General features: G+C 37.6%; 1 protein-coding gene across 1 annotated transcript in view; it reads right to left on the reverse strand.

Annotated features, from left to right (window-relative positions):
* Positions 1–25,094, reverse strand: part of Nmdar2 (glutamate ionotropic receptor NMDA type subunit 2) — a 390,479-nt gene that overhangs the window by 192,539 nt on the left and 172,846 nt on the right. The window contains exons 2-3 of the mRNA XM_076314368.1: positions 14,845–15,374; positions 8,696–8,867 (exon numbers count right to left, since the gene is read on the reverse strand). Coding sequence (XP_076170483.1) covers positions 8,696–8,867; positions 14,845–15,144 — 472 coding nt within the window. The 5' untranslated portion in view covers positions 15,145–15,374. The remainder of the gene's footprint in view (positions 1–8,695; positions 8,868–14,844; positions 15,375–25,094) is intronic.

Here is a 25,094-nt window from a genome sequence, read left to right on the forward strand (position 1 = left end):
GGCGAGTGAAAGTCTCGTTCGCTAATAAGTAAAATACATGCTAAAAGAAAGACAGCCCGGAGAAAGGCGACGACAAAGGTAATTAACGTCCTTGACTTGTCGACGGTACTTTCGCCGAGCCGCGTAAAAAGAGGTGAAAACGTTTAAAAAATGGACAGAGAGTGCCCAGCCACGGCAGCTGATGAACGACCTTATCTACTGCACACAGAGGCCAATTAGCCTACCGTGTTGCCAACATAAACGCACCGGCACTACCCTAGCACTGTATTTCTAACATATACATGATAATACCGTTCTCCAGTTAAAAAGAATAATTTTAGAACAATTGTAAATATTCATCGCTCGTCTATTACGCAGAGATCGTAAATTTCCAAGACCCCAGAGACCAAATAACAGAAGGACAAGAACTAGATCCTTGTTTCACCTATTTCCCATAAGGGATTTCCACATTTTGGTATTAAGTGATTAGAATCTCCGTACGAGCGGGAAATATACAAACACCACGTATACAGAGATGTGAACGTTTATAAAACGAAGAGTACCTTTAGTAGAGATTCGAAGAAAAATATAGCACACTCTTGAGGAGAATGTTGAAAGATGGTCAAAATTCAGGCAGCTCCGGAATTTAAATTGTTGAAAAGGTATCGTTTCACAGATTTTTGAGGAATAGTAAGTCCATGGTTATTTACCGAAGATATAACACGGAAGTTGTTAAAAAGGCAAATGAAAGACGAGTGCATGGAAAGAAAATTTTATTTAATCGTGATACTTGTACTCGATGATAATTGATTTACGTAGAATTTATCGGGATTGTATTACGAAAGGTATGAAACTTTGTTTACTCCGTTGATAATTAATATTCTGGGTTTACGTCTACGTCAATGCGTTCCAATCGTCACTTATCATAGTTTCGTCTCGCTCTGTTTCGATGCCTCTCTCTCGGGACTACGTCACGCGATATACTTGTATACGTAATCACCTTAGCCGATAACGAAAATGCGTGTAATTCGCGATGAAACGTGTAATCCGATTTGTTGGTAACTTACGATCGCTGCATAGACATTTCTCGCTGCAAAGGATAAACATATCTTATTTCTTAGTCTCTCCGAGCAATATATTTCCTTTAACATTTTCGACCTTTATGTCATGGTCCCAGAAGGACTCATGTTTTATTCGACGGTAATCGGTTTGTACCCCCTCGGGGGTGTATTTACCTCTGTCCCCTAAGAAAAGTAACTCACAGTGTCGTCCAATCAGATGGAAATAACAGAGAAACGATCCGCCCTTTGGTTAAAGTCTCGGTGTACAGATAACATTAATTTCGCAATAAATAATTTCTTCAACGCGTTATAAATTATTCGCAAAAGTCTTAACGAGGAATCTTAATAGAGAGACAGGTAAAAGCTGACGATGTTTCTTTTCTATCTGTTTCAGGTCTCTTCGTTACTATTGATTTGTCAACAAAGACAGGTACAAGAATATATATCGTGCAAGTATGATGTTGCAGTTGAGGAAAAGCAGATAAAAGGGAAATAATGTCCGTTCGACGTATCTTTCTCTGTGGGGGCTTCATTTGTTATCTGTTTCGTAACACGACTTTGCAACTGTTAACGAATATAGAGAGACCGAGTAAGTGGACGAGGTAAATATTGGAAATATAAAAATCTAACGGAATATCGAAGACATTTCAATCGTCGATGGTATAATTGGATCGCTTTAATTGCGAATGGCGACTTTCCCGAGCGTATCGATGAAAGGAAATACGTTGCTTTCGTTTTTATTCGAGTCAACAAACTCGGTGACCTTATAGCGTCCTCGAATCGTGTATTGACCTTCCATTCGTGGTATCCCATTTCACTCTCTAAATCCCACGTCAGGGCGTAGATGAAGCTTATCTTGGTTCAGTTTTCCTCTGTATCGGAATAAGGGGTGTGCGCGTTCGGAAGGGTACCATAAATTAATCAATACTTACCGATTGAGAGCTTCTTGGAAAACGATTTCCTCGAATCTGTATAAATAGTTACGATTCGAAGGAAATTTTTGAATATATTCGTTTGTATTCAGAGTTTCTCGCGTATACGTTAATTACGAAAGAATTCGTTCTCCACGATGAAAGCAGTATCATCGGTTATTGACGAATTTGCATCGTGCTGAACGAAGCATGTTCTTCTCAAGATTTCAACCAGGTTGCAATTTCTTTTGTAGCAAGATAGAAGGAAGATTTTGTATACGTTGTATGTATAATATATTACAAAATCCGCCGTATCTCGCAACGAATAAAATTTAATACAAGAGACCGATGTAACACCAAAGAAAGTAGAAATTTAAAATTCATTCTAATACATTTGCAATGTATTTCAATGACACGGGACAATTCTATTACAAAGATTTATCTAGATTCAAATAATTGATACTGTTAGAGAATAGATTTAAATTACAATTTTATATAAAGTCGTTTATTACTCAAAGCCTTGGATCATTTATTCAACGACAACGAAGCAAAAATGATACGATCGACTGAACAAAATTATTATTGTGTCGCGTGATTAAAAGATATGCTTATCGTTACGAGTAAATTAGAAAAGAGAAATATTTTTAATAGAACATCAAATATAGGTTTACATTTCACACGATCATTTCCTTGTTCTTTCGCTTCAAAATATCCGATCGTATTTCTTTCTAAAGCTATTCCAAACGGCGAGCGGGGTTTAGGGTTGCGACCCTGATTCACCACGAAACGAAACCGACAAGAATATCATCGTTGAGCTGTGTCGACGAACAAGAGCACAAAACGACCGGAAAATCTGACTGTCGTTCGTCCCAATGGTCGCGGATAGGGTTTCAGACATTTCTGCGATAAAGGTCAAAGCTGGCACCCCTATAAAAGACACCAATGTCCCGCAAAATGGTCCAAGATCGATCTATGGGACCTTTCTCCCTTTTTAACCTGACATTCGCACGTTTGTTAAAGATATTGACAAGATTTATGATGTCTGTGTACCGCACGTCTCGTTTCGAGATATCTAAACTTCGCAGATACCATTTTAGGCAAAAATATCATAATTCTGAAATTTCTAACTTTATTATTATATTTTAGCTATAAAATAGTACAAGTGAAAAAAATCTCATTATTTTTCGTAAGCGAATCAGAGATTTTAACGAATTACTTACATATTCAATGTCTTTAAAACGATAAAGATTATTTTCATTTCTTTTTCGAAAGCTGACCAAACAAATTCAGCGACAGAAATAGTTCGATGTAAGAATTTTCGAAGAAATACGAGGTCAGAAATAAATTATACCCTATCACGATTTGACGGCACTATTTGCTTCAATCTACGCTACATTTAACCGTTTGTTAACGCGAACTTTCGACTGCTGTTGATTTATACGAGATATATCGTAAAAATGTACGTTACGTCATTTGTAATAAATTGCAGAGGATTGTCGACTCTTCTATAAACGAGTTCGTAAAAATGTAGCAGGTACATCCGCAATCATCGTACCGAACGCTTTTAATACACTTTTCCACAATCGGGTTCAATTAATTTTTTTAACCGTATCTCACACCCGATCCTGAAGATTTCGCTTCAAGTTTCATGTACTTTTCGAGCGCCGGAAATTACTATTCCATAATTCCGTTTTCACACGGATTTAAAATTTTGCGCAGTTCACCTCAAGTGAATTTGACATTTTTCAGAAAAAAGTACGTAAAATAAAAGTATAAAAAAAAAAGGAACTTCGTTTAATATCAAAGGCAAGATTTACTGGGTCAGTTCGCTGGCAATACTTGAACGTAACGCCAACTTCTATTTTTGTAACCACTTTTAAAATTTATATTTCACTAACGAATAATTCTCCACGAATGCATCGGAATGTCTCATTTTCTTTTCTTTGATGCTTGATTCCCTGATCGTTCAGAGTGGTGAGATTATTAATTGATTTACATTCAGTAATGAATAACAATCCATCGGAAACTTTCTATTTCTTTGGTATCGTATTTCAATTATTATATCTTTCTTCTTGCTCTTAAAAGATACTGGTACTCTTTCGATCTCGATGGTCAGATCTTGTTGCAATGCAAACAGCATCCGGTGAATTTAGTTGATTTACATTCAGTAATGAATAACAATCCATCGGAAACTTTCTATTTCTTTGGTATCGTATTTCAATTACTATATCTTTCTTCTTGCTCTTAAAAGATACCGGTACTCTTTCGATCTCGATGGTCAGATTTTGTTGCGATGCAAACAGCATTAACTCCAGTGAATTTCATCTGCGGTGAATTTGGCCACGAGAAGCCTGCTTAATACAGTCTCGACAGAAGTTTTCACGGTGCTAGACAGTCGTCACTTAAGACGAATCGAGTGGAAAGTCAGCTTGAAATTTACATCCGCTTAGATCAGAGACCCACCCCAGGGTGCTTTTGGTACGCGTATTTCATTTGAATATAAGTTTATCTTTAATTATACACGGGAACGTTTCACCCAGTTGAAAGTGTAAATTCAATTAGAGGCACGAAAGCACGAGAGGAAAGTTGTTTCCATTCGGAAATTTCACGCTCCAAATAATTGAACGGTCGAACGATACGAACGCGCGGCGTTATATTAGACGTGATTAAAAATTTAACAACTACGATATTATTTAAATGTCCATATGTCGGAGCGAATTGAAGGATGTGAGCGAAATATTAATACGTGCCGCGTAAACAATTCACGAGTCACGAGGAAATAACGAAGGGAGGGCACTGATTGCTTGTTCTAAGTGAAAAATTGCACAATAGATATTGCAGCTGTTACATTTTTTAACTCTTTCGATTATAATAGAAATAGAAATGTTTCCTATATAAAATTAACGTTTCTTTCTTTACATTTCTTGGAGTGCGCGACGCGATAATTAATACGCGTTTCGATGTACGCGTTATTAAAGTCCATTGGATATTTGAACGCAATACACAAGTACGTGTACCCGTTACGCGTAATTATATCACCATACAAAGCTATTAATTATAAAAAGCCGTAATACAAATGTTGTAATTCGTGTTGTTACAATCTTCGTAAGAAGTTGAAATTTCAGCGAGTTTTTTCACCGAATACAAAACCAACAATATATACAGCAACAAACTTGCTAAATCCCATATAAACAGGAGTGATCATTTTTTATATACGAGGATATATCTGACTGAAAATGTTTAACAGAGAAATATTTTTATCCGGATAAATGTTTAGAATAACGAATCATGGATAGATAACTTGTCATCCGTTACTCGTTCTACAAGAATTCAAATTTAAATAACGATACGAAACATTCATAACATATGATTCAAAGAAAGAATTAGAGAAATACAAGAGATCATCCAGTTGTATCTGTCATAAAACTACAATTATAAAGAGACAGTATACTACGAAGCCGCGATGGGTCGAAAAAAAAAAAAAAAACGAGGAACGCATTAAGGTTAATTATATTCACGCGAAGGAAAGACACAGGGTCCGTGTTTTACGAAATTTGGCTCTTTCGTTTCTTTTGTTTCCCGGTTTATCATCCTTCCTTTGGACCTTAATTACATGCAGGTAAAGTCGTTGGTCCTGGGTGGCAAGACACGTAATTTTTTGTTCAACCTATTTTATTCCACCCAGGAGACTCTTTCGACCGAAACGGAATGGTTCACAGGTGTTCTGGAAGCTTAGGCGAAAAACTGGTCGCAGTGGTTTTTACAGTTACCGCGTAAATAAGCCACTTCTTCGTGGATACGTTATCATCTTTCACTTTTCGAAATGACGTCACTCGGAAAACTAACTACTCACGGTTCCTTAACCGCGATCTATTCGAAAATTAGCGATAAAGCAATTCGGATTCAGTTTCTGATTTATTCATGGGCCAGCGGAGATTTCAACATACCCAACATCCGTATCTACGCTGCCTCCACTGTCTTCGTAAATGCTATCACATTTTCTTTGTATTTGTGCAACCGTCTCGGTCGAACTGGAGACAAGGAAGGATGTTTCGTTTGTGTTGTCTTGGCTCCAACACAATATCCATCCGTTTATTGCCGTATCTTTATGGAAATACAATCTCGTTCGTACCAACCACCTAACACCATTCTGTCAACGTTTATCACACTCGTTCGTAATCACATTTGTCTATACCGAAAGTTTCTTGCTCCCTTCTCCTACACATCCGTATTTTACTGTAATTTTCTGAATAAACTTGTGTTCTACAAATTCTTTAACTTATAACTCGTTTAAAGGGAAATATAACCTTTTCTATTTCAAAAGATCGACATCTTTTGTACTTTCGTAAAATGTAACATTTTAAGAATACTATTAAATTAAAATTTTAAAATGAAATTAGAAATATTAACGAAGGTTTAAGCGATCCCATGTTTAAACTTTGAAGAGCGTAGATGTTTTATGTAAAATTTAATTTTGCTCTCGGATAGAAAAGACTGAGTAGCTTTTGTTGAAAATATTTCTTCGATAGATTAGTGAAAATACCTAAAGAATGGTGGTTACACTTAAAGGATGTATCCTGTATAAATCACAAACGTTGCGTAACAGGGACGATGAATAAAAATAAAGAAAAACAAAAAGATTCAACCAGAGTAATTGTGAATGTGTTATGCGCTTTGAGAATTGCTTATTAAGAGTGAAATTAACTTCGCAGTTTAGTGGTGACTTTGATACGATACGTATCGATGATATTCGGTAGTTTTCAAAAAATTCGATAACAAAATAAACGATCGTAAGTTTCGAAAGGTCTGAAAATTTCCGATACGCAGCATCGGCTTTTTATATCGATACTTTTAGTATAAACAAAGATCGAAGCCAATGTCGTAAAAATAAAGTAAATATCCATGTCGTTAAAATACGGATCAAATATACAATAGAATCTATTCGATATAGGATAAAAGGCGATCGATTCCAGGATTATATTTATTTTCATTCTCATTTTTACGATAAAATGGACCCAAATAAAGTATTAATATCTACGTTCATTTTCAGAAGTTATCTGTAGACTTAATATGCCCGAGTAACTTCAATAAGTTTGTGCGTTCCCTTTGAATTGAATTTACGGTAATTTTCCGAACAAATATGTGGTATTCGTTGACCATGAGAGTAGTTAGCATCGATTTCGGATAAGCCACGTTCAAGTATAGAGATACGTGGTATGGGTGTGTTGTGTGTTCGTGATTGGTTAAAAACAGCTTTATACTCTAGAATTGTCGAATTGTCGAATTGTCGAATTGTCAGCTTTGTCATCGTATATAACAAAATTACGATAGTATAACATTTTAGTTTTAAATATATTAACATAAATTAGCCACTTCTTAATAAGAAGATTTATCTGTCTGGAAATATAAATCAAGAATAACGGGATTACCAGGATAATCTTATCCGGTATCTGTATAATTAAAACAATTATTTCAATTCTTGGAGACGATTACTGAAAAAATACGGTAAAATAAGATCGAGAGAAGTTAATTCAAAGTCAGTGGATTTAATTTAAGCGAAGCTGGAGTCTTCACTGAAAATAGTGTAACGTTAAATCCGCTGCTGGCTTTCACTGTCTGACAAGGTGATTATCGTTTAAATTAAAAACCTACCCTTACTATCGTTCTCGTTCTTTCGATCATCCTGATTTTTTAATTGCGATTATCCACTGCGAACGAAGAGTTTGATAATAAAATCTACGAAATGTATCAGTTACCTAAAAAATTCGATCTAGCTGCACGAAACGTGTGCTCACAAATAAGAGGGTGAATGTATGGACGGAACACTATTGTTTCTCGTTGAAGAAATAATTCATTTGGATTGTACGCGTTTCGTCTCGTCACCGGTGGCGCGAGCTATCAATCTTTGATTCTTAATTAAAATTGTATAACGAAAACTTCGAAACGGTGGACACTTCTACGTTATTCTTGCTCTTCAACAATGATGGAATTAACTCGGGACGTAAGGCGAAGCAATATTTGCGGATCACTTCTACCCGTTATCAGGATGGAAACGTTCTTTATCCTCTGGTAGAATTCCTTCGTCACAATCCAATCTAACGGATAGAATTAACGAATCTCTCTGGAAATTCTTAATCCACCACCGATTTGCCTCACGCTCGTTAATCTGGTTATTGAAGGAACGAATAACGCGCAAAGAAGATGGAATCGTTGGATTTGAAAGAAAATCTTTCTTCGTAGACTTGACTTGACTGTGTAACGTAGAATATGACTGCGTCACGTATTAACGAATCGTTAATTATCAGACATTCGAATGGTGTCACGAGACATTTGCATATTTCTGGTGGTCAGACTATTGTCAATAATCGATTACAATCGCGTCGAATAAAAGATTTACCATTCTCTGAATTGGTCTCGGAATTTCAATGAGACAAAGTTGGAAGAAAATGAACATATTACGGAAATAACAATTGTAAAATTTATTATTTTTCCTATAAGCTCGTATCGTTTCTTTTATCGTTGCCAATTCGGATCCTTTAATTGGTCTTCCTTATCAAATTCTTTAGATTTCATTCCGGTTAAACTGTATCGGTATATTTCTTCGAAATACACTTTCTGTTACATTTTCTAATAATATACACTTCGGTGGTACACCACGATGGCAATTCTTTATTCTATCGTGACGTGTTCTCGGATAAGGAAACGTTAGAAATTATCGTACTGGAAAGAAAAACGTAAACTCACCGGTGGGACTCGGAGTCAGCGCTTTCATGGTTACCTTCACGCGAATGTCGTATCGCTCGAAAAGTTTTAATTTTGGCCCCCTCGTGCTCTTCTGAAGCATGTTGACGGCCGAGGTAACCGCCTTTGTGTACTCCCTCACGCCGAAGGACTTGTGCGGCACCATCATACCCACCTGTTACAGTAAAGGACACACGTTGATGCGAAAAACTAGGCTGCCTCCTCGGGAAATTACGTTTCTGCCTTATTAAACGGGGCTCTGCCAACAATGACACGAGATTAAAAAGTTTCATTAACAGGTTGACTGCCATGACGGTCAGTGGCGGTCGACGCTCGAAACCTACGTTTCGTTAAAACATTTGCAACGAACGAACCCTAATGTAAACTTTTGAATAACGTTACCGTCACGGAGCCCGCTATAAAATGACAAGTACACCGTTAAAGTACGTTTGGAACACACGTTTCTTTAAAACGTTTAAAACTAACGAACCCGAATGCAAAGTTTTAAATAACGTTACCGTCATGGAGACCGCTATAAAATAATTACACCGTTAAAGCATCGAATGTGTTTCATTCTTTCGGCTACAATTTGAACGAAATATCGAGAATGTTTACAGACTTGAGAACCTAGTTGTCGGTCAACGTGTTAATTATCTGCAGTTGAAAATCGTGTAATAATTAAATAATTCTGGAAAATGAAATATAGAAGTGTTTGAATTCGAACAATACGATTGAAAAATCCATTCACGATAAATATACGAGAAGGGAGTTCTGTGATACAGTTAAGTTATTTCGAGAATTGTTGGGATCAAGTTGAGTCGTTTACACAGACACTCGATAGTTTACGAAATATTTATCAATAAATACAACGTGTATTTACACCTGATCTCGTAGTACGAACTTATGATCTATGTTTGAGTACTTCGAAATACATTCCTTTTCTAAATACACTACGTATGGAGTTCAAAGTTCTAAATTATATGGAACAATTTCATTTCTTCGTAATCAATCCGATTTATCGTATCCAAAAGACATTTAAGCAAGAGGTTACATAAACGTATAATATTGAGGCGAAAGAATCATATTTATATTAAATGCTGTTTACTTTTCCTTTCATTTCCACAATTTCGTTACTCCATAGATACACGTGACACACATACTACAAGGAGCTATAAAGAATGCACTCGGTGTTCTCACTGACTGGTTTGTTCAACCATAAGTTACATTTTCATGACACCGAAACTATTAATCGTACGACACAAGCTCCTGCCCAAGAGTGAACCAACCAAATCCAAATCCTCTGATCTTTGAATCCGAATGTCACTCAGAAGTATTCTTTCCAGCTTTCTGGTATACATATGTGTATTTTATTAAACGACCAAAATACGTTTTGTTTGTTTCGTTTCTTTTTCGTTTCTTACTCGTCAAATTTCCTTTCTTACCTAAAAAAGAACTCTCAACGAACACGAAGATGAAATAAAAGTTTACAAAAATTGTGAGTGTCTGCAAAGATTATTTTCGGGAACTTGGAAACGGAATGTGCGCAAGGTACGATAATTTCCAATGGAGAGTCAGGGAAATTGCGTTACGAAACTCGCGGCAATTTTTACAATTTGACGAAAAAAAAAAAAGAAAAGAAAAATGCACACGTAATGGTAAGGTAGACAGGCCGATTGGTTGGCATTGCGCATTCAGTGACACAAAAAGAGTGCATCCCGAGTGTTCACTTTATTACCACAAGAATGGATCAGCGCGCACCTGTTGCGCAAATCGATCGTGGCGAATGAATGGAACGTAGGCTGTGAGTGGACAGTAAGTTACATTTCAGCCTATCAAGGTGCAAACTTTCCACGATGGGATCACCGGCTTCCACCGTGGGAGCTTCGCGAGATATTGTCGAGAAATTGCACGCTCAGTTACTGACAGAACCATAATTAAGGGACGTTTCGGGCAAGTTTGCGGTCACTCGTAAAGAAACGTTCCTTTCTGTTCCGTTCCCGTCTCGTTGAAATACATCGTTAATTAGAAATGTAAATCATGCCGGTTTTACAATTAGATGCTACCGTTCCAGTTTCCTTTGGAATGCACCGCCAGTAATTGCTACCGTTCCCGCGGCATTTTAATTTAACGCATTATGAATCCTTTTCTGTTTCGTTCTCATCTTCCGTTATCTCTTTTCCACGAATTCCCTTCATTTTTCCGTCGTTCAATGTCGAGTTAATGAACAGCCGTTGACACAGCAATAATTAATCTCTATGGTCGTTACGTTGTTCTTTTAACGAAGTAAAGTCAACTCCAGGGAATAATCGAAGATCGATAAAGTATTCAGTTCGCAATTAACCTTGCATTTGAATTTCACTACCGATTTGTACGTCGTCGCGATTCATTTTATATTGAAGTTCTATCGATTCAATCGGTCGTTTAATCGGTCAAATTATTTTCTCGTGCCGCAAGTTATACTCGAAGGAATAAAGCATTTTTCTAGGTTAAAGTAACCGATATACACTGCGACACGTATTTATTTTCATTTTTATTTCTAAGGTCTTGCACATCTAAATGAATGATAATCCATTTGGATACGTAACCGTGTTACCGATAAACAACCGTGTTCGTTTTCAGGAAACGTCTGTAGTCTTGATCCGTTAAAGTAACCGTAATAATCTTTTGAATTAAATTTATTGTACTCCTTTTCCCTTTTTTTCTGACCGTATATTTTCCTGCGACCCTCTTCCTATATCTTTCTGCGATTGTCTTCCTTCTTCTCTTTCTTAGCTTTACCATTTTTATTTTTTTTTTCTTATTTAGAATTCCTCGAACAATGGGGTAGGATATACAAACATCTTATAACATTGAAAATAGAAAACACAATTCTATTTAAAAAAAAAAAGCAATTCTTAACCAAAGAACGTGTCGTTCGATTATATGGAACAAAACGAATCTATTAATAAGAATTTTTTAAATTTCTAACGTGTTTATTTCTCGAACGCGATCCTTCAACAATCTCGCGCGTAAAACATTTCGTTCAACGAAATGCAATTTTACTTTACACTGTATTCGAGCAAAGAACGCAAAAATTGGACACTGAACGCAATATACCGATCAATTTCACGACCTACGGATAATCAATAGGCTCGAAAAGCAAATGGAAACGATTCGTCGCAACATTCGTCGTTAACCATCGCAGCAGCACCGCGAATGTAATTACAATAAAATAATTAAACGTCGCTACGAGATCCGATCGAGAGCTGTAACACGCGTAAGGAAAATTGCGAATAATGCTGACCGTGATGAAAAAACGAGTAATTACTCGCGGGAGGAGTTGGGCAGACTTTTCCGGTGCGCGTTTAAAACGATTAGCCTAGCAAATTATACGTCGCTGAAGAAGTTCGTAATTAGCGGGCGGATAATGTTTCAACTGACAACTGTTGGAAAAAGGGCGGAGTTAAAAAATCCACGGCGAACCAGTCGGTGGTATCGCGCAATTAGCGGGGAACCGTGAATGATCATTTCCATGAGCTCGAGCAAGGGAATGAGAAATACGGATGAAATTATTATTATTCGGCAAGAAGAAAAATCGCGCGACACACCGTTAAACGAAGTAGCTGATTGCTTATGAATGGAGATAGATTTTTTCCAAGAACACCAGAACCTCGTTCCCCGGTATCCGAGGTTTGAATATTTCATCGTTCCTTTTTGGAAAGGAGAGGTCGTTCGAAGGTCCTTGGAAAACTGGAAAGAAAGAGGGATCTGGCTCTCAGCCATGGAAAGCTTCGGCATTGTTCGCTGACAGGAATTCTACCTGCGGAATGTCTCCCCGATTAATGTTATTTGAACTGCCCGTAGAACGAAATTGTCGAGTACTCCAATGGATACAGGCTAGGTATAGAGGAAAGTGACGTCGGCCAACTCGGTCACCGAAACGTACCTTCTGCAATTTACCAAAATTGGAAAAGACGTTCGAGTATTAAACATTCTGGTGCAATGAAACTCCTTTCGAAAAGTTAACGGACCGCTCTCTTTACGTTCATATAGTTTCCTTCTTAGAAAGAAGATGACTCGAGATATCGCACAAGGGAATTTTCGATTTAACCCTTTGAATTCTGCGAGCTCACGAGAGTTCAATTTATCAACGTTTCAGAAACGGTGGATATACTCGACGAATGTGACTCGATTTTCATAGACGACGTATTAGACATAGACCTTAACATTTTTCCACCGAAAGGAATAATAATTCTGGAATGTTTGTACAATTTTTAGAAAAGTCACGTAAGTTTGGAATCGTTGCTTAAGAAAGGTAAGGGAAGAATAAACACGTGGATATATTTACGTATAGTACATGTAAGAATAAAATAAAGAAGTCGTATATTTACGTAAATGTAATAATATAATATTTAATAGTTTTTAAATATTCGCATAAATTATTTGCCCGATATTTGTTATCGCTGTAAAGAATACTTCTCAATGTCGATCCTGGGAAGATTATATACAATTACTGGATACTCCGAGCAGGATTATTAATTATCAATTAAACTTTAGAAATCCGTTCGGTAAATTCACTTGTAATATTGTACATAATGTGTCGTAATTGATAATTTAGAATTATATGCGATTTAGACATTTCATACAATTTGTTCGATTTAAGATTAACAAATGCCTCCGTTTAATAAGGTTTGTGTGCGCGTGACAAAATTCTAACCTCGATTATACAACGGTTTATATATTCTAGAACTTCCTACCACTAAACTCTTCGTTATTTGTTCTTGCATTTCTTTAAAGAAAATACTATCCGGAAAGCTACCACAATTCAGATTTCTCTTCCGACTACATTCATCGTTAATGACGTGTGTAATCTTGTTAAGAAAATATTAGCAAGCCTCTCTGCCCTAGCTTTGCAACCACAATCCGCAACCACTTCCATAGCGAACCATGTAAATATTTACACTCACAAAATATTACCCTATACGGGGTAACTATGATTCAGAAATTCTTTCTAGAATCTAAATTTCTATTTAAATACTTAGAGAATAGTCTTCGAAATACATACGTAGATGTAATGTATCTATTCATTTATCCTGACATATTATAATTTTTATTTTTAATTTCATAGATTAATGAGACGACATTTCTTCCACTTCCTGTTGTCTAGCTTTTTAACAAAAGACTCGTATTTTTATTTGGATTGCGAACTATTCCTGTACTTATGCAATTTTACTCGTTCTATAAGAGTTACAACATGCGGATCTATAAGTTAAAATTTCTGTGAATTATATTTGCTACTGTATTATATTTCCTTTTTCAACCGAATGCAAGATAACACAGGATTTGAGTATAAAAAAATAAAAGAAACACCGACACGCTTTGTCTCACTGAATCGTACAAACCTTAAAGAAGACAATGTCCTTTTTTTTGTATTTTCAATTTAGTAGATGTTTGTTCGTATTTATCTTAATTACTGTGCTGTGCAATTTCATTCGTTCCCTGTTAAAATAAAACGAAAGCGTTGGGAATTCTATTCTACTTTCTGTAAATTTTATTTGATTCCACCACCGAGTGAGAAATAACACAAGATTCAAGCAGAACGAAAATGAAATAAAACAAACACCGATAAGTCTTTTCCCGTAATGAATCGTACGAACCCTCAGGTCGGTGATACTCTTTATTTACCTTCTGAATTTGGTATGTGTTCGTTCGTACGATATCATAATTACTATAGCGTGCAATTCCATTGATACCTCGATACGACGAAACGAGGGTCTGAAACTTCGAAAGCGTTGAGAATTTTTATTCGATTTCCGTAAATTTCATTCGATTCTACCAGCGAGTGAGAAACAACACAAGATTCAAGCAAAACGAAAATAAAACAAAACAAACACCGATAAGTCTTTTCCCGTAATGAATCGTACGAACCCTCAGGTCGGTGATACTCTTTATTTACCTTCTCAATTCGGTATGTGTTCGTTCGTACGATATCATAATTACTATAGCGTGCAATTCCATTGATACTCGATACGACGAAACGAGGGTCTGAAACTTCGAAAGCGTTGAGAATTTTTATTCGATTCTACCAGCGAGTGAGAAATAACACAAGATTCAAGCAAAACGAAAATAAAACAAACACCGATAAGTCTTCTCCCGTAATGAATCGTACGTACCCTCAGGTCAGTGATATTCGGACTGCTCCCCTCGGCAGAGTGCGGCGTGTGTGTGACTCTCAACGGCGGTGGTGTAGTCGTAGTGGTGGTAAATGACCTCTGCCTCGTTGAATTTGGAAATCTGCCCTCGCCGAGCTTCACCCCCGATCCCCGTCCGAAGCCCTGCCCCTTGGTGTGGGATCCCCTGTCGCTGGTGCCGATTTGAATACCGCTGCCGCCTCTTGTCAGCCCGCCGCTTTGGTGGCTGCCCGTCGCCAGTAGAAGCGATACCAGCGAGTACAGGGGCCACGAGCTCCTCATCTTTTCTTTTCTTTTTTTCTTTTCAACCCGCTTTCTTCGGGACGGTTATTAAAGCCACGAGCACGACCCTTTCGCGCGTCTGTCGTCCGCTTGCCACGCAGTTACCCGCCGCGTCCAAGTGTCGGGTTTCATTCAGGAGGATTGAAAGCTCAGCTGCTGCTCGGCCTCGCATTTGCGTCCGAGCGGGCATTTCTTGCGCTCCGACGATCCTCCATCGCGCACCGATAACCCTAGAACAGAAATTAACACGGTTGGGGAAACGCATCTCGGGGACAAACGATGTTCTGGCGTCGTGAGTTCGATGCGAATCGCTCGCTGGTTCGCGCTCTTAGCCAGGGTTAGACGATCTACCGAGTATGGCGTTTCGAATCGTCAATTCGACGCAGTGCGCGTTTTCTCTCGAGAATTAGTCCAACGAATTCTAATCGGAAATACGAATCATCGCTGCTGAGAAACATCTTTCGACCGATTCGGGAAACTCTCGATCGATGTGAATTCGACCGGTATTTGTTTCTTTTTATTTTAAGAAAGAGAAAGAATCACGAATTTTGCAAATAAGAAACGGCCGATATTAATAACGAAAACTGTATTTGTGCGTTATTCTTTTATTTTTCATTTTTAAATTTCTTACGTGTAGTTTTCTTTCACGTTGGAGTGATTTTTCGTAAGACGGTTTTTTTTCATTGTAATTGCTGCGCTCGAACGCGAAACAAGCAATCGTTGATGGTGAATTTATCGACCTTTTGTACGATTTATCTCGAAGAATTCGACGGGTCTAGAGATATCTCCAACAAAGTAATCTTTCGTACCATCTCTACCGAACTCAGAGTTGCGGCATCGATCGCGTAGTACTAGCGATTAATCGTCCAAAGACTGAGACGATGATTACGCTCTCGCTTAAAGGTAGTGGAAGATAATTGCAGTGATCGAGCATGCAAGGTTACTTGGGAAATTTTCATGCGTGGAAACTTCGAGTCGTCGAGAGTTTCTCGTCGCAATGTTCACAAGTTTCTTCGTTATTACTCGATATATAGGAATATTGTATGTCTTCACATAGTACAGTCTTCTATACTGTAATCCTTAAATACCAACTGTTTATTTCTTTTTTCAATTGCGAACAGATACAATTTTTCCTTTATCTTTTCCCTATAGGTAACGTATTCATTTCTTGTCAACTTAATTAAAAAATAACCAGTCCGGATCCAACGTCATAATTTACACAATGTATTGCAAGTGGAAGTTTACCAGACCCGTGTCTACTTAAGGATTAAGATTTAATTCCTTCGTAAAGTTTTTTTTTCGTCGATGAACGTTTGTAAATTTCACGGGCAATATCACCCGAGAGAATACGAGACAGTCCGAAGCAACTTTGCCCACGCAATTTCCATTCATTTTTCATAACATCTTCGAACAACTTGCAAGGGTTACGTGTGTGACAAAGTTCGGTGTGGGATGATATATCACGACCAAAAATATCGTAGACACAGTGTATCATAGTTGAATCGCAAAATCGGTCTCGCGCGGATTAATTCTTTGAAGTAGCAATTTTGTTGATCCGAAACGTTTGTTTCGCGAGTGGTTAAATGGAGCTTTAAACGTGTTCTTGCAAGAACCTGTACTTGTAATTTTTTCCGTAATGACTGTCGTTCGTTTCATCGTTGTATCTTCACTCGATTAAAAACAGATTCGTGCCCCGTGACCAGAGATCCCCTATTGTTAAGAAAAGTGCGTTAATGTTTCTACAGTGGTGAGATTGTGGTAAGAGAGAACGTAATTATCGAAAGTATCGTATTTTTTAACGTACAAAGGATCGATCCGTTTGAGTTGTATAATACGCCAATTTTCGGTGTCTGAAGTAATAATTAATACTGTTGGCTCGAATTAACGCAGTCAGCGTTATTAAATTTTCCGGTGGCTACAGAGGCAATGCAAGAATATTACATGCGCAACTTAATTACAATTGAAAATTTACAATATGAGTATTTCGTTTACACAAAGGACCGTACGTAATTAAGAAAATTATTCGGTTAATTGTGAAGTGCTCGTGTAACTGTTGAATGTTACAAATTCGGCGAAAAGTTTGTTACGAATTAATTGAGTAGCATGTGAAACTGAATCGTCGGAACATTAAAAAAGGAATAATTTAATAACTTATGCCCGATAGTATAATATGTATAATAATATACAAATGTTTACCGTTGGAAGTAAAGTGACTGCACGAGTGACAAAGAGGAAACAATGAATAACATCCAACAATGTTATTCATAAGCATCTATTACTTTAAGTATATTTTACGAATATGTTTTTCATACACTTTACGCACCGAAGATACATTCGACGCTGTTGGAAAAAGTTAATGAGAAAAAACAAGTTTCGTGGGATAGAAATAATCGTTCCCATAAAAAGAGATAACACTACGAAGAGAACATTTTGAACGTAAAACATGGAAAGTAAACCTTGTGAATAATGATTCGCAAGATAAATGTTCACCGAGTGCCGGTGCATCGGTTGAGCCAATTTTTTAACGGGGAAAAATAGAGGTTTGTTTAAATATGTATTGGAACGTAACACACGTAAAAGCTATGCAGATTTAAGCCAACTACGATAGCCGTATCCTTGGTCCTGCGTAATTACACGGTATCCTCTCTATATTTTACACGTTTCAAGATTCGTCGATGTCATCGTTACTCGCATATCATATTAATAGTTTAACAGGCTTCGGAGTGTTCAATTCAGTTGAAAAACTTGTGAAATAATTAATATCAAACATAAATAAATAATATTCAGACAATAGTTAGATAACAGTAAATAACGCGAGTACGATACAACTCTACACAACGTTTCACGACTCTCGGCTCAACACTGCTCTTCCTTTCGAAAAAAAAGGCTCTTACCCGCTTTTCATCACTCTACGCGCTCTCTTCCACCCTCATTCGTTGCTCAAAAAATTTCGTCAAAAAAATCTCTCTTCTATTGCTCTCTCCCGGGCACGGTTCTTAAAGCTATGTTCTCTCAAAGCTACAAGTTTTCCCAAACCTACGCTATCCTAAAATTACGATACTGCGACATTCTTTTAGGTGTCGTCCTAATCCGACATTCACAATTCTTTTCATCCTTCTCGAATGCTTATTTCTACTTTCTAAAGGGGAGGAAAAGGAGAGAGCCGGGAAAGATTAACGAATAAAATGTCGAGCTCGCGGACGTGCAACTACACGGGAGGAATTAAGGCGACCATGGTGGAATATAAAGTTTCACGAGGTCGCGAATCACTTTATAAATAAGCCACGAGTTTTACACGGCAGCGGGGAACAATATTCGGCGCGAAGTGTTCTGAAAATTGATCGAATAAAATCTGCCCGTCTGCTTACTTATCAAACGAGCAGCGAAAAAACAAAATCGAATTTTCTTCGTATAAAACGATAGTTCGAATCCTTAGAAGTAATGTAATAACTGTTAATAAAAAGCTATGAAAAATCGTCGTCACTTTTTTCGTGGAAGGAATGGTTTCAATTACGACTGGCTTTAATTTGATACCGTCTGTGCAAAGATGATCCGAATTTGAGTGGTAGTGGATACGATAGGGCCCGTTTAAGGACAGTTAATTACCAGGGTCACGTTACCATTTCAGTGTTATTACCGTTATCTACACCATATAGTGTCTCCGAGATCAGAATTACTAAACAGTTAGCGACAGAGACCTAAGAAGGGATCCACGATCCAAGATTATAGTAATCTTCGTATCCATATCGTATATCAAAAGTTTCTTCTTACTGGAAGGTGCGATAATGTCATAAAAATTCCAAGAAAAACGATTAGAAATTTATTGCCATCCATAGCCAATTATTCGCCCTTTATGAAAGGTTGCTCGAATCAAACATTGACTCGACATTATAATTGAAATCTATTTCGCACGATAATGATCTAATAGGACAATAGTGACGTATATAATGCACGTTTCGGCTAGATTGCAGCTCTAAAACGTCTGGTCTTAACGATGTACAAATTCTTGTTCATACGCTGCAATTAAATGTCATTGTAATATAATTTGGGTCGCTTGGTAAAATTCTTTTACGCATTTCACCGGGTAATTATAGCGTTACGGAAATTCTGTAGAGCTTGCAAATATTACGTTTCAAGCACGCAACGAATTCTTTCGTACCAAAAATGATTAGAAAATGTTACACGATTTGTTTCTCGAGATTAATTGCGAGAATATCGATCGAGCCGAGTAATTCCTTACGAAACGTCCACGAACCAGATCATTCGAATGGTATTACATTTTGATGAAACTCCGCAAAGAAAAAGACGACGAAAACTTAAGAAAAATATGAAAAGGGTAAAGCACAAATATTGCAGCATTGTTATGTATATAATCTCGTTTCATCTTTCTTGAATGTAATTTAGATCGTGCGTCGCCTGCCTTTCGTGAAATATTTCCTCGAATATTACTCCCGCGAGGTAGGGTGAACGAGTTTCGAAAGAAAGATAATTATGGGCCTTGAATACGAAAGGGATAAAAGTAATGGGAAGTTTCATAGAATCGTAATATCCGTGGACTCGATGTGCAAATACGTCCCCGATTTTGTCTGCTTCGGTTACGCGTTCCGTGAAAGTGATTCGTACTTTTTCCATGACGACCGTCCGGAGGGAAAAAAAAATTAGAAGAAAAAAGGAGAACGTTTAACTCGTACTCGAGCCATTGATCGAAAATCGTTGTCGTCGCTCGAACGAACGGCACCGGTTGTCTGAAATTTCAACAATCGCGGATTTAATTCACGGATCGAACAGAGACGCGAAAAGGAGTAACACGAAGGAGGAACGAGTACCGAGCGCATCGCATTTAGAAAATGTCCCTGGTGTCTGCGGTCGATTCATGTCGAAGGCTTGTCGTTGATATTCCAAGCACGACACACAGACACGTGGAATTTTCATTGTCCCCTCGTACACCAAAGTTCCAGAGTTAAAAGCAGCAGCTACTCCTCTCGCGAAGCATTTACGTTCATTTACGTGTATTAGCAGCATTTAATGCAGAGTGCACACTCTATTGAATTATTCACGATGAATGAGACTCGCCATAATTTCTTGTAAATGCTTCGAATCTTTCGAAAATTCGCGAGCCAAGCGACACGGAAGAGAAATTCGTCGCCGGTGCCAGAAAACGATTCCTTCCGATCGCAGAACACAATTACGAACAAAATGACGCCGTGTCACGCGGATTCGCAAGACTGTGATCGCGCGAGCGCGCAATAACTTGTTGCGTAAATATTTTCGCTCGTTTACTCTTTCTTCGAAATTGTACGAAGCATCGACGAAACGGAGCAGTGTTTTTTTTTTTTAATTTTTTTTTTGAACTTTTTTACATCAACGCACTTTGAGCTTAGCAAGATATTTGCGACACGTCGTAAATTTTGAAATAAAAATGTTCAAAATTGTCGAGATCGTGGTACACTTTTGTACGTTTCTATTTATTAAGAAATAATTTTATGGGATGCAACAGAGGCGAGTGTTGTTAAGAAGTTGTTTGTTTGTGTAACGAACATTACCAAATATGTAAAATATGTTCGCAGCACGCTCGTTTGTGATACATGGATTGGGAAACACTGAAATAGAGTTCACGTTGCACAAGTATCTTCAACGTCTTAAAATTTACGATCGAATGAATTCCTTTCGTATTATACATACTATGGTCGGTTTCCAGCAGAGTAAACCGTGATTACAATATTAATGGAATTTACCAGGACAAACATCCCTATCTTTCATTGTACAGTGTTTAATATTTGAGGAAAAGTCTCGACTCTTAACCCTTTCGCTCGTGACGCGTTGAATTTAGCACATCGAATTTTGCATACGTAATGAAACAGCTCGGGAAGCAATTTTACGTGCCATTTCACATTTTCTTACATTTCGTGCTTTCTAATAAAGCAATTTAAAGTGTCGTTACCGTGTGAATATTTAAAACGTTGTGGTAACATTAATCAATCTATGGTTTCTTTTTTTAGTATTGTAAAAAATGTCTCATCTCAACATTTAAAGAAAACATTATTTTATTTGTTTAAAGTTCGCAAGTACGATCGCGTAATAAAACTACGCATATTCGAGAAAACGAAAACATTGAACGAGGGGAGTAACGTTGATAAATATTTTTGATATTCTTTTGTATATGTTATAAAACGAGCCCCTCGAATTATAGGAATTAACGCGACATCCAAATATATTATATCAACAGACTCGAAAAGTGTAATTGATAACCTGAAACACCAAAATACAACTGATTATCCAACGGTATAAGAAATAATAAACAAACTAGGTCCTTTAAGAGAGAGAAGCAAGGAAGTCGTTTCAATATAGATACCATCCCATGTGGGCATTGTGGGTAATAAAACTGAACAGCTGAAGAATCCGCCACGACTATACCACCACCTAATCGAAGCAATTTATCTTCGTATAAAGATTTCAAAGGTTTCCTCGCAAAAAGATAATTGACAAATGGAACAATTACTGGAAAGCCCATGCATCACCAAAGATCCTCGCAATAAGAATTAATACACTCGCAAACGTTCCACTAATGAAATTCAGTAGTCTTGCAATAAAAATAGACCACAGAAGACCAATCCACAGTTATCTAATGACACCGTCGATATCAAGTAAGTACAATCGATGTAAAGTGGACACGACAAGAAAATATATTCTACTAGAATGTGCGGTACAGAACTGTGGAAAAAGAACATTCAACGTACCGATCGACATAAAGAGGCACCAATCAACGAGAAGTACCTTGAAGTAATAATTCGGTTCATGAATGGTACACGATACGAAAACTTTGTTTAGAAAAAAAATCGTCAACTCGTACGATAATTTCCACGATCTGAAACTCGAGTGGTCGCATACCTATGAAGTGGATGAGATCTTAAACCCAGAATTCAGGAGAAAAAATATATTTGAATCTATGAAACATAAATCTATAATACGATTACGTATCTCGAAACCAGATAATTTGAACTTACACCATTTTACAAAAGCCTCGTATTTTTTTTTTTTTTTTTTGTCGAGATCACGATTCAGAAGGGAAAAAAACGCGAGAAAAGTTTTCGAGATGTATAACGCGTTTTCGAGCAATATTAGAATATCAAGGACAATTTCGACCCCTTCGAAACACACAAGTCCCGTGTTTCGTAAGTTTTGCAATTACGAGAACGGTATAATGGGGAGACTGTTTCAGGATACTTTACGATATTTAATTCACGATGATTCCGAGCACGGGGACCCCTTTCGCGCAGCGAAACGTTCTTTATGAAATCCCGAGTGTGCGAAGATTAAATTAAAAACTCCGCTCGCGACGGATACGCGCGAGGAACAATCATATGGCGGCTTTCTCGAACGCAAGGTGCATGCACGTGTTTCAGTGCGAAGACTTCGTTTCCAGGATTGTTTCGGATCTCCTCGTAGCGAAGCTTCCACGAATAACTCTCATTCCCGAGTTACGTATCATCCGCCATGTTTCCTTAACAAACAAAAGGCCAACATCTTCCACGAAATGAATTTTCGCCAGCTTCTTCTTCCTTCTCGTTTTCCGAAGATGTTCTTTTCGTCGATATTTCTTACGAGATTAAAATCTGCAAAATGCAAATTTTGAGTAATTGCGATTGGTGATAATTGTGATGGTTAATTCCACCTTAAATGGAATTAAATTCACGCAGAATTCGTCGAGAGTTTTACTCCATTGGGTGATTTTTATTGTAGAGTTTTAGAATAACTGGAAATGCACATTCTTTCTAGTTAGAATACGATAAGGCTAACGAAAAGTATTATAGATAATATCGTATCGATGTTCAAGAACACGAAAAGAAGTGGAAATGTCAAGCGATGGACAGACGAGTCAGTGGAGTGCTTGAAGAATTTTCAAAATCGACTTTCTCGAAAACAGAACCTTGCACGAAAAACTGCTATTCCGAATTTTCAATATATTTTCTCACGTAGAATGATTATATTGTCGTTTGGTACCACCAGTTCCCGAATATCCTACCCATACGAAAATCGAAAACTCAAACACCAAATAGCGAACAACCGATTCTCTTTTCCTGTATACAGCAAAGAAAATTGTTTCATTCTTTACGTCGTGCTTTTACCTGCAAATACTAGATTGAAACTACAACTCGTTGCAATTGTTACTCATTTTACACTAAGCTACACTTATTTACACGTACCAATGTAAATTCAATTACAAGAATTCCTCCTAAAAGATAATTTCCTATCGGAGGAAAACGAGAATGATTGTTCAAAAATGTGTATTCTTTTACGTTTTAGATAATTCCATTCGCGATAAGAGACTCGAAAATTCGTTCGTCGTTTCTCACGTTAGAAGCTCACGTGTCGTTTCCGAGAAGGCGCGATAATTATTTACTGAACAAGATCGGTGACAGAATTCTCCACACCTCGTTGTCGAAATTTTTCCACGGGAAAATCGTGGACATTTTTCTTTCAAAGTCGCGAGCATCGTTACGAACGAAGATTATCAAAAACGTGAACCGTTATCGGCTCGTTTTTTGCTCAATCTGAGACCATGGCGCTCGAACGAGATTATCGCGAGCAGCTGCCAACGTAAACGCCTTTACGAACAGGTGTCTTTGTCGAAGACTATGTCGAAGAACTATCGCGTTAATCCGTCCGCTCTTCGGAGTTCCCGATCTAATTTCCTGTCTTATCAAACGCGATTAATAAACTTTCTTAATGCCATACAAGGCGCGTCCACCTAGAACGCGGATCCTCGAAGCGTAATGGAAGTTAATTACCAAAGTTCCGCAAATGGTTCAATTGTTACGCAGTTCTAGCCGCATAAACGTTGAATAGCAGTGGGGGTAGATCCGTTCCAAAAATGTCCGGGTAATTTCAGACAAGCTTGACGCAAAGTGCACGGTAATTTTGCACGTAAATTATTACGATTACATCGCGCCTGAGCTTCCTGGAAAGCTCCGCTTGTCCGACCGTTTTCCTAGACAGTGTACCTTCGCTGATGAGAATCACTACCTAGCATCGGACCACGCACGGTACGAAACTTTTTCCACCAAGTTATTACCGTTTCTCTTAAGTATACGAGCGGTGTAAAAGTATCGTCGTAGCGCCGGTTCAGAATTTTTTAGTTTATTCAATTTTATCCGAATCACGGGATAGTATACTCTCGCGTCCCCGACTCAGACCTACCTTCTGGCACAATATTTTTACACGCTGGGAAATATCCCAAAGTTTACGCATTTTTCATTTTTTTCTTCATTTCTCTCCTTTCCCATATTCCTTTTTGTCGTTCTTTCCCGATTCCCCTCCCTAGGGAGGAAAATAAATCGCGGACCGTGAAGAACACACTGCGTATAGATTTTTAAGGGGAAAGTAGTTTATTCTTTCTTAGTTGTCGGTGTTGATGAAAACGCGTTCCTGGTTGTTTGTCGATCGTTCTTACGCTCGTGTAAAGGATAGCGTTGTACAATCGCGTGTAGGGTATTTACTTTAACGCGACAAATTTTCTTCTTTGTTTTCGTATCGTCGAAAGAAATGGAGATATTCCGAATGTTTACTTTTTGTTTTCGTATCGTCGAAAGAAATGGAGATATTTCGAATGTTTACTTTTTTTTCGTATCGTCGAGAGAAATGAAGATATTCCGAATGTTTACTTTTTTTTTCGTATCGTCGAAAGAAATGGAGATATTTCGAATGTTTATTTTTTTTTCGTATCGTCGAAAGAAACGAAGATATCCAGATGTTCACTTTTTTCTTTCTTACTCGTCGGTGCTGATGAAAACGCGTTCCTCGTTGTTCGTCGATCGTTCTCGTGCTCGAGTAAAGGATAGCGTTATAGAATTGCGTGTAGGGTAGCTATTTTGACGAAAAAATTTTCTTGTTTTATTTCTGATATCGTCGAAAGAAATAAGGGTGTTCTAAATGTTTACTTTTTTTTCGTA

This window comes from Ptiloglossa arizonensis, chromosome 6 (genome assembly GCF_051014685.1).
Source record: "Ptiloglossa arizonensis isolate GNS036 chromosome 6, iyPtiAriz1_principal, whole genome shotgun sequence".
Taxonomy (NCBI): Eukaryota; Metazoa; Arthropoda; class Insecta; order Hymenoptera; family Colletidae; genus Ptiloglossa; species Ptiloglossa arizonensis.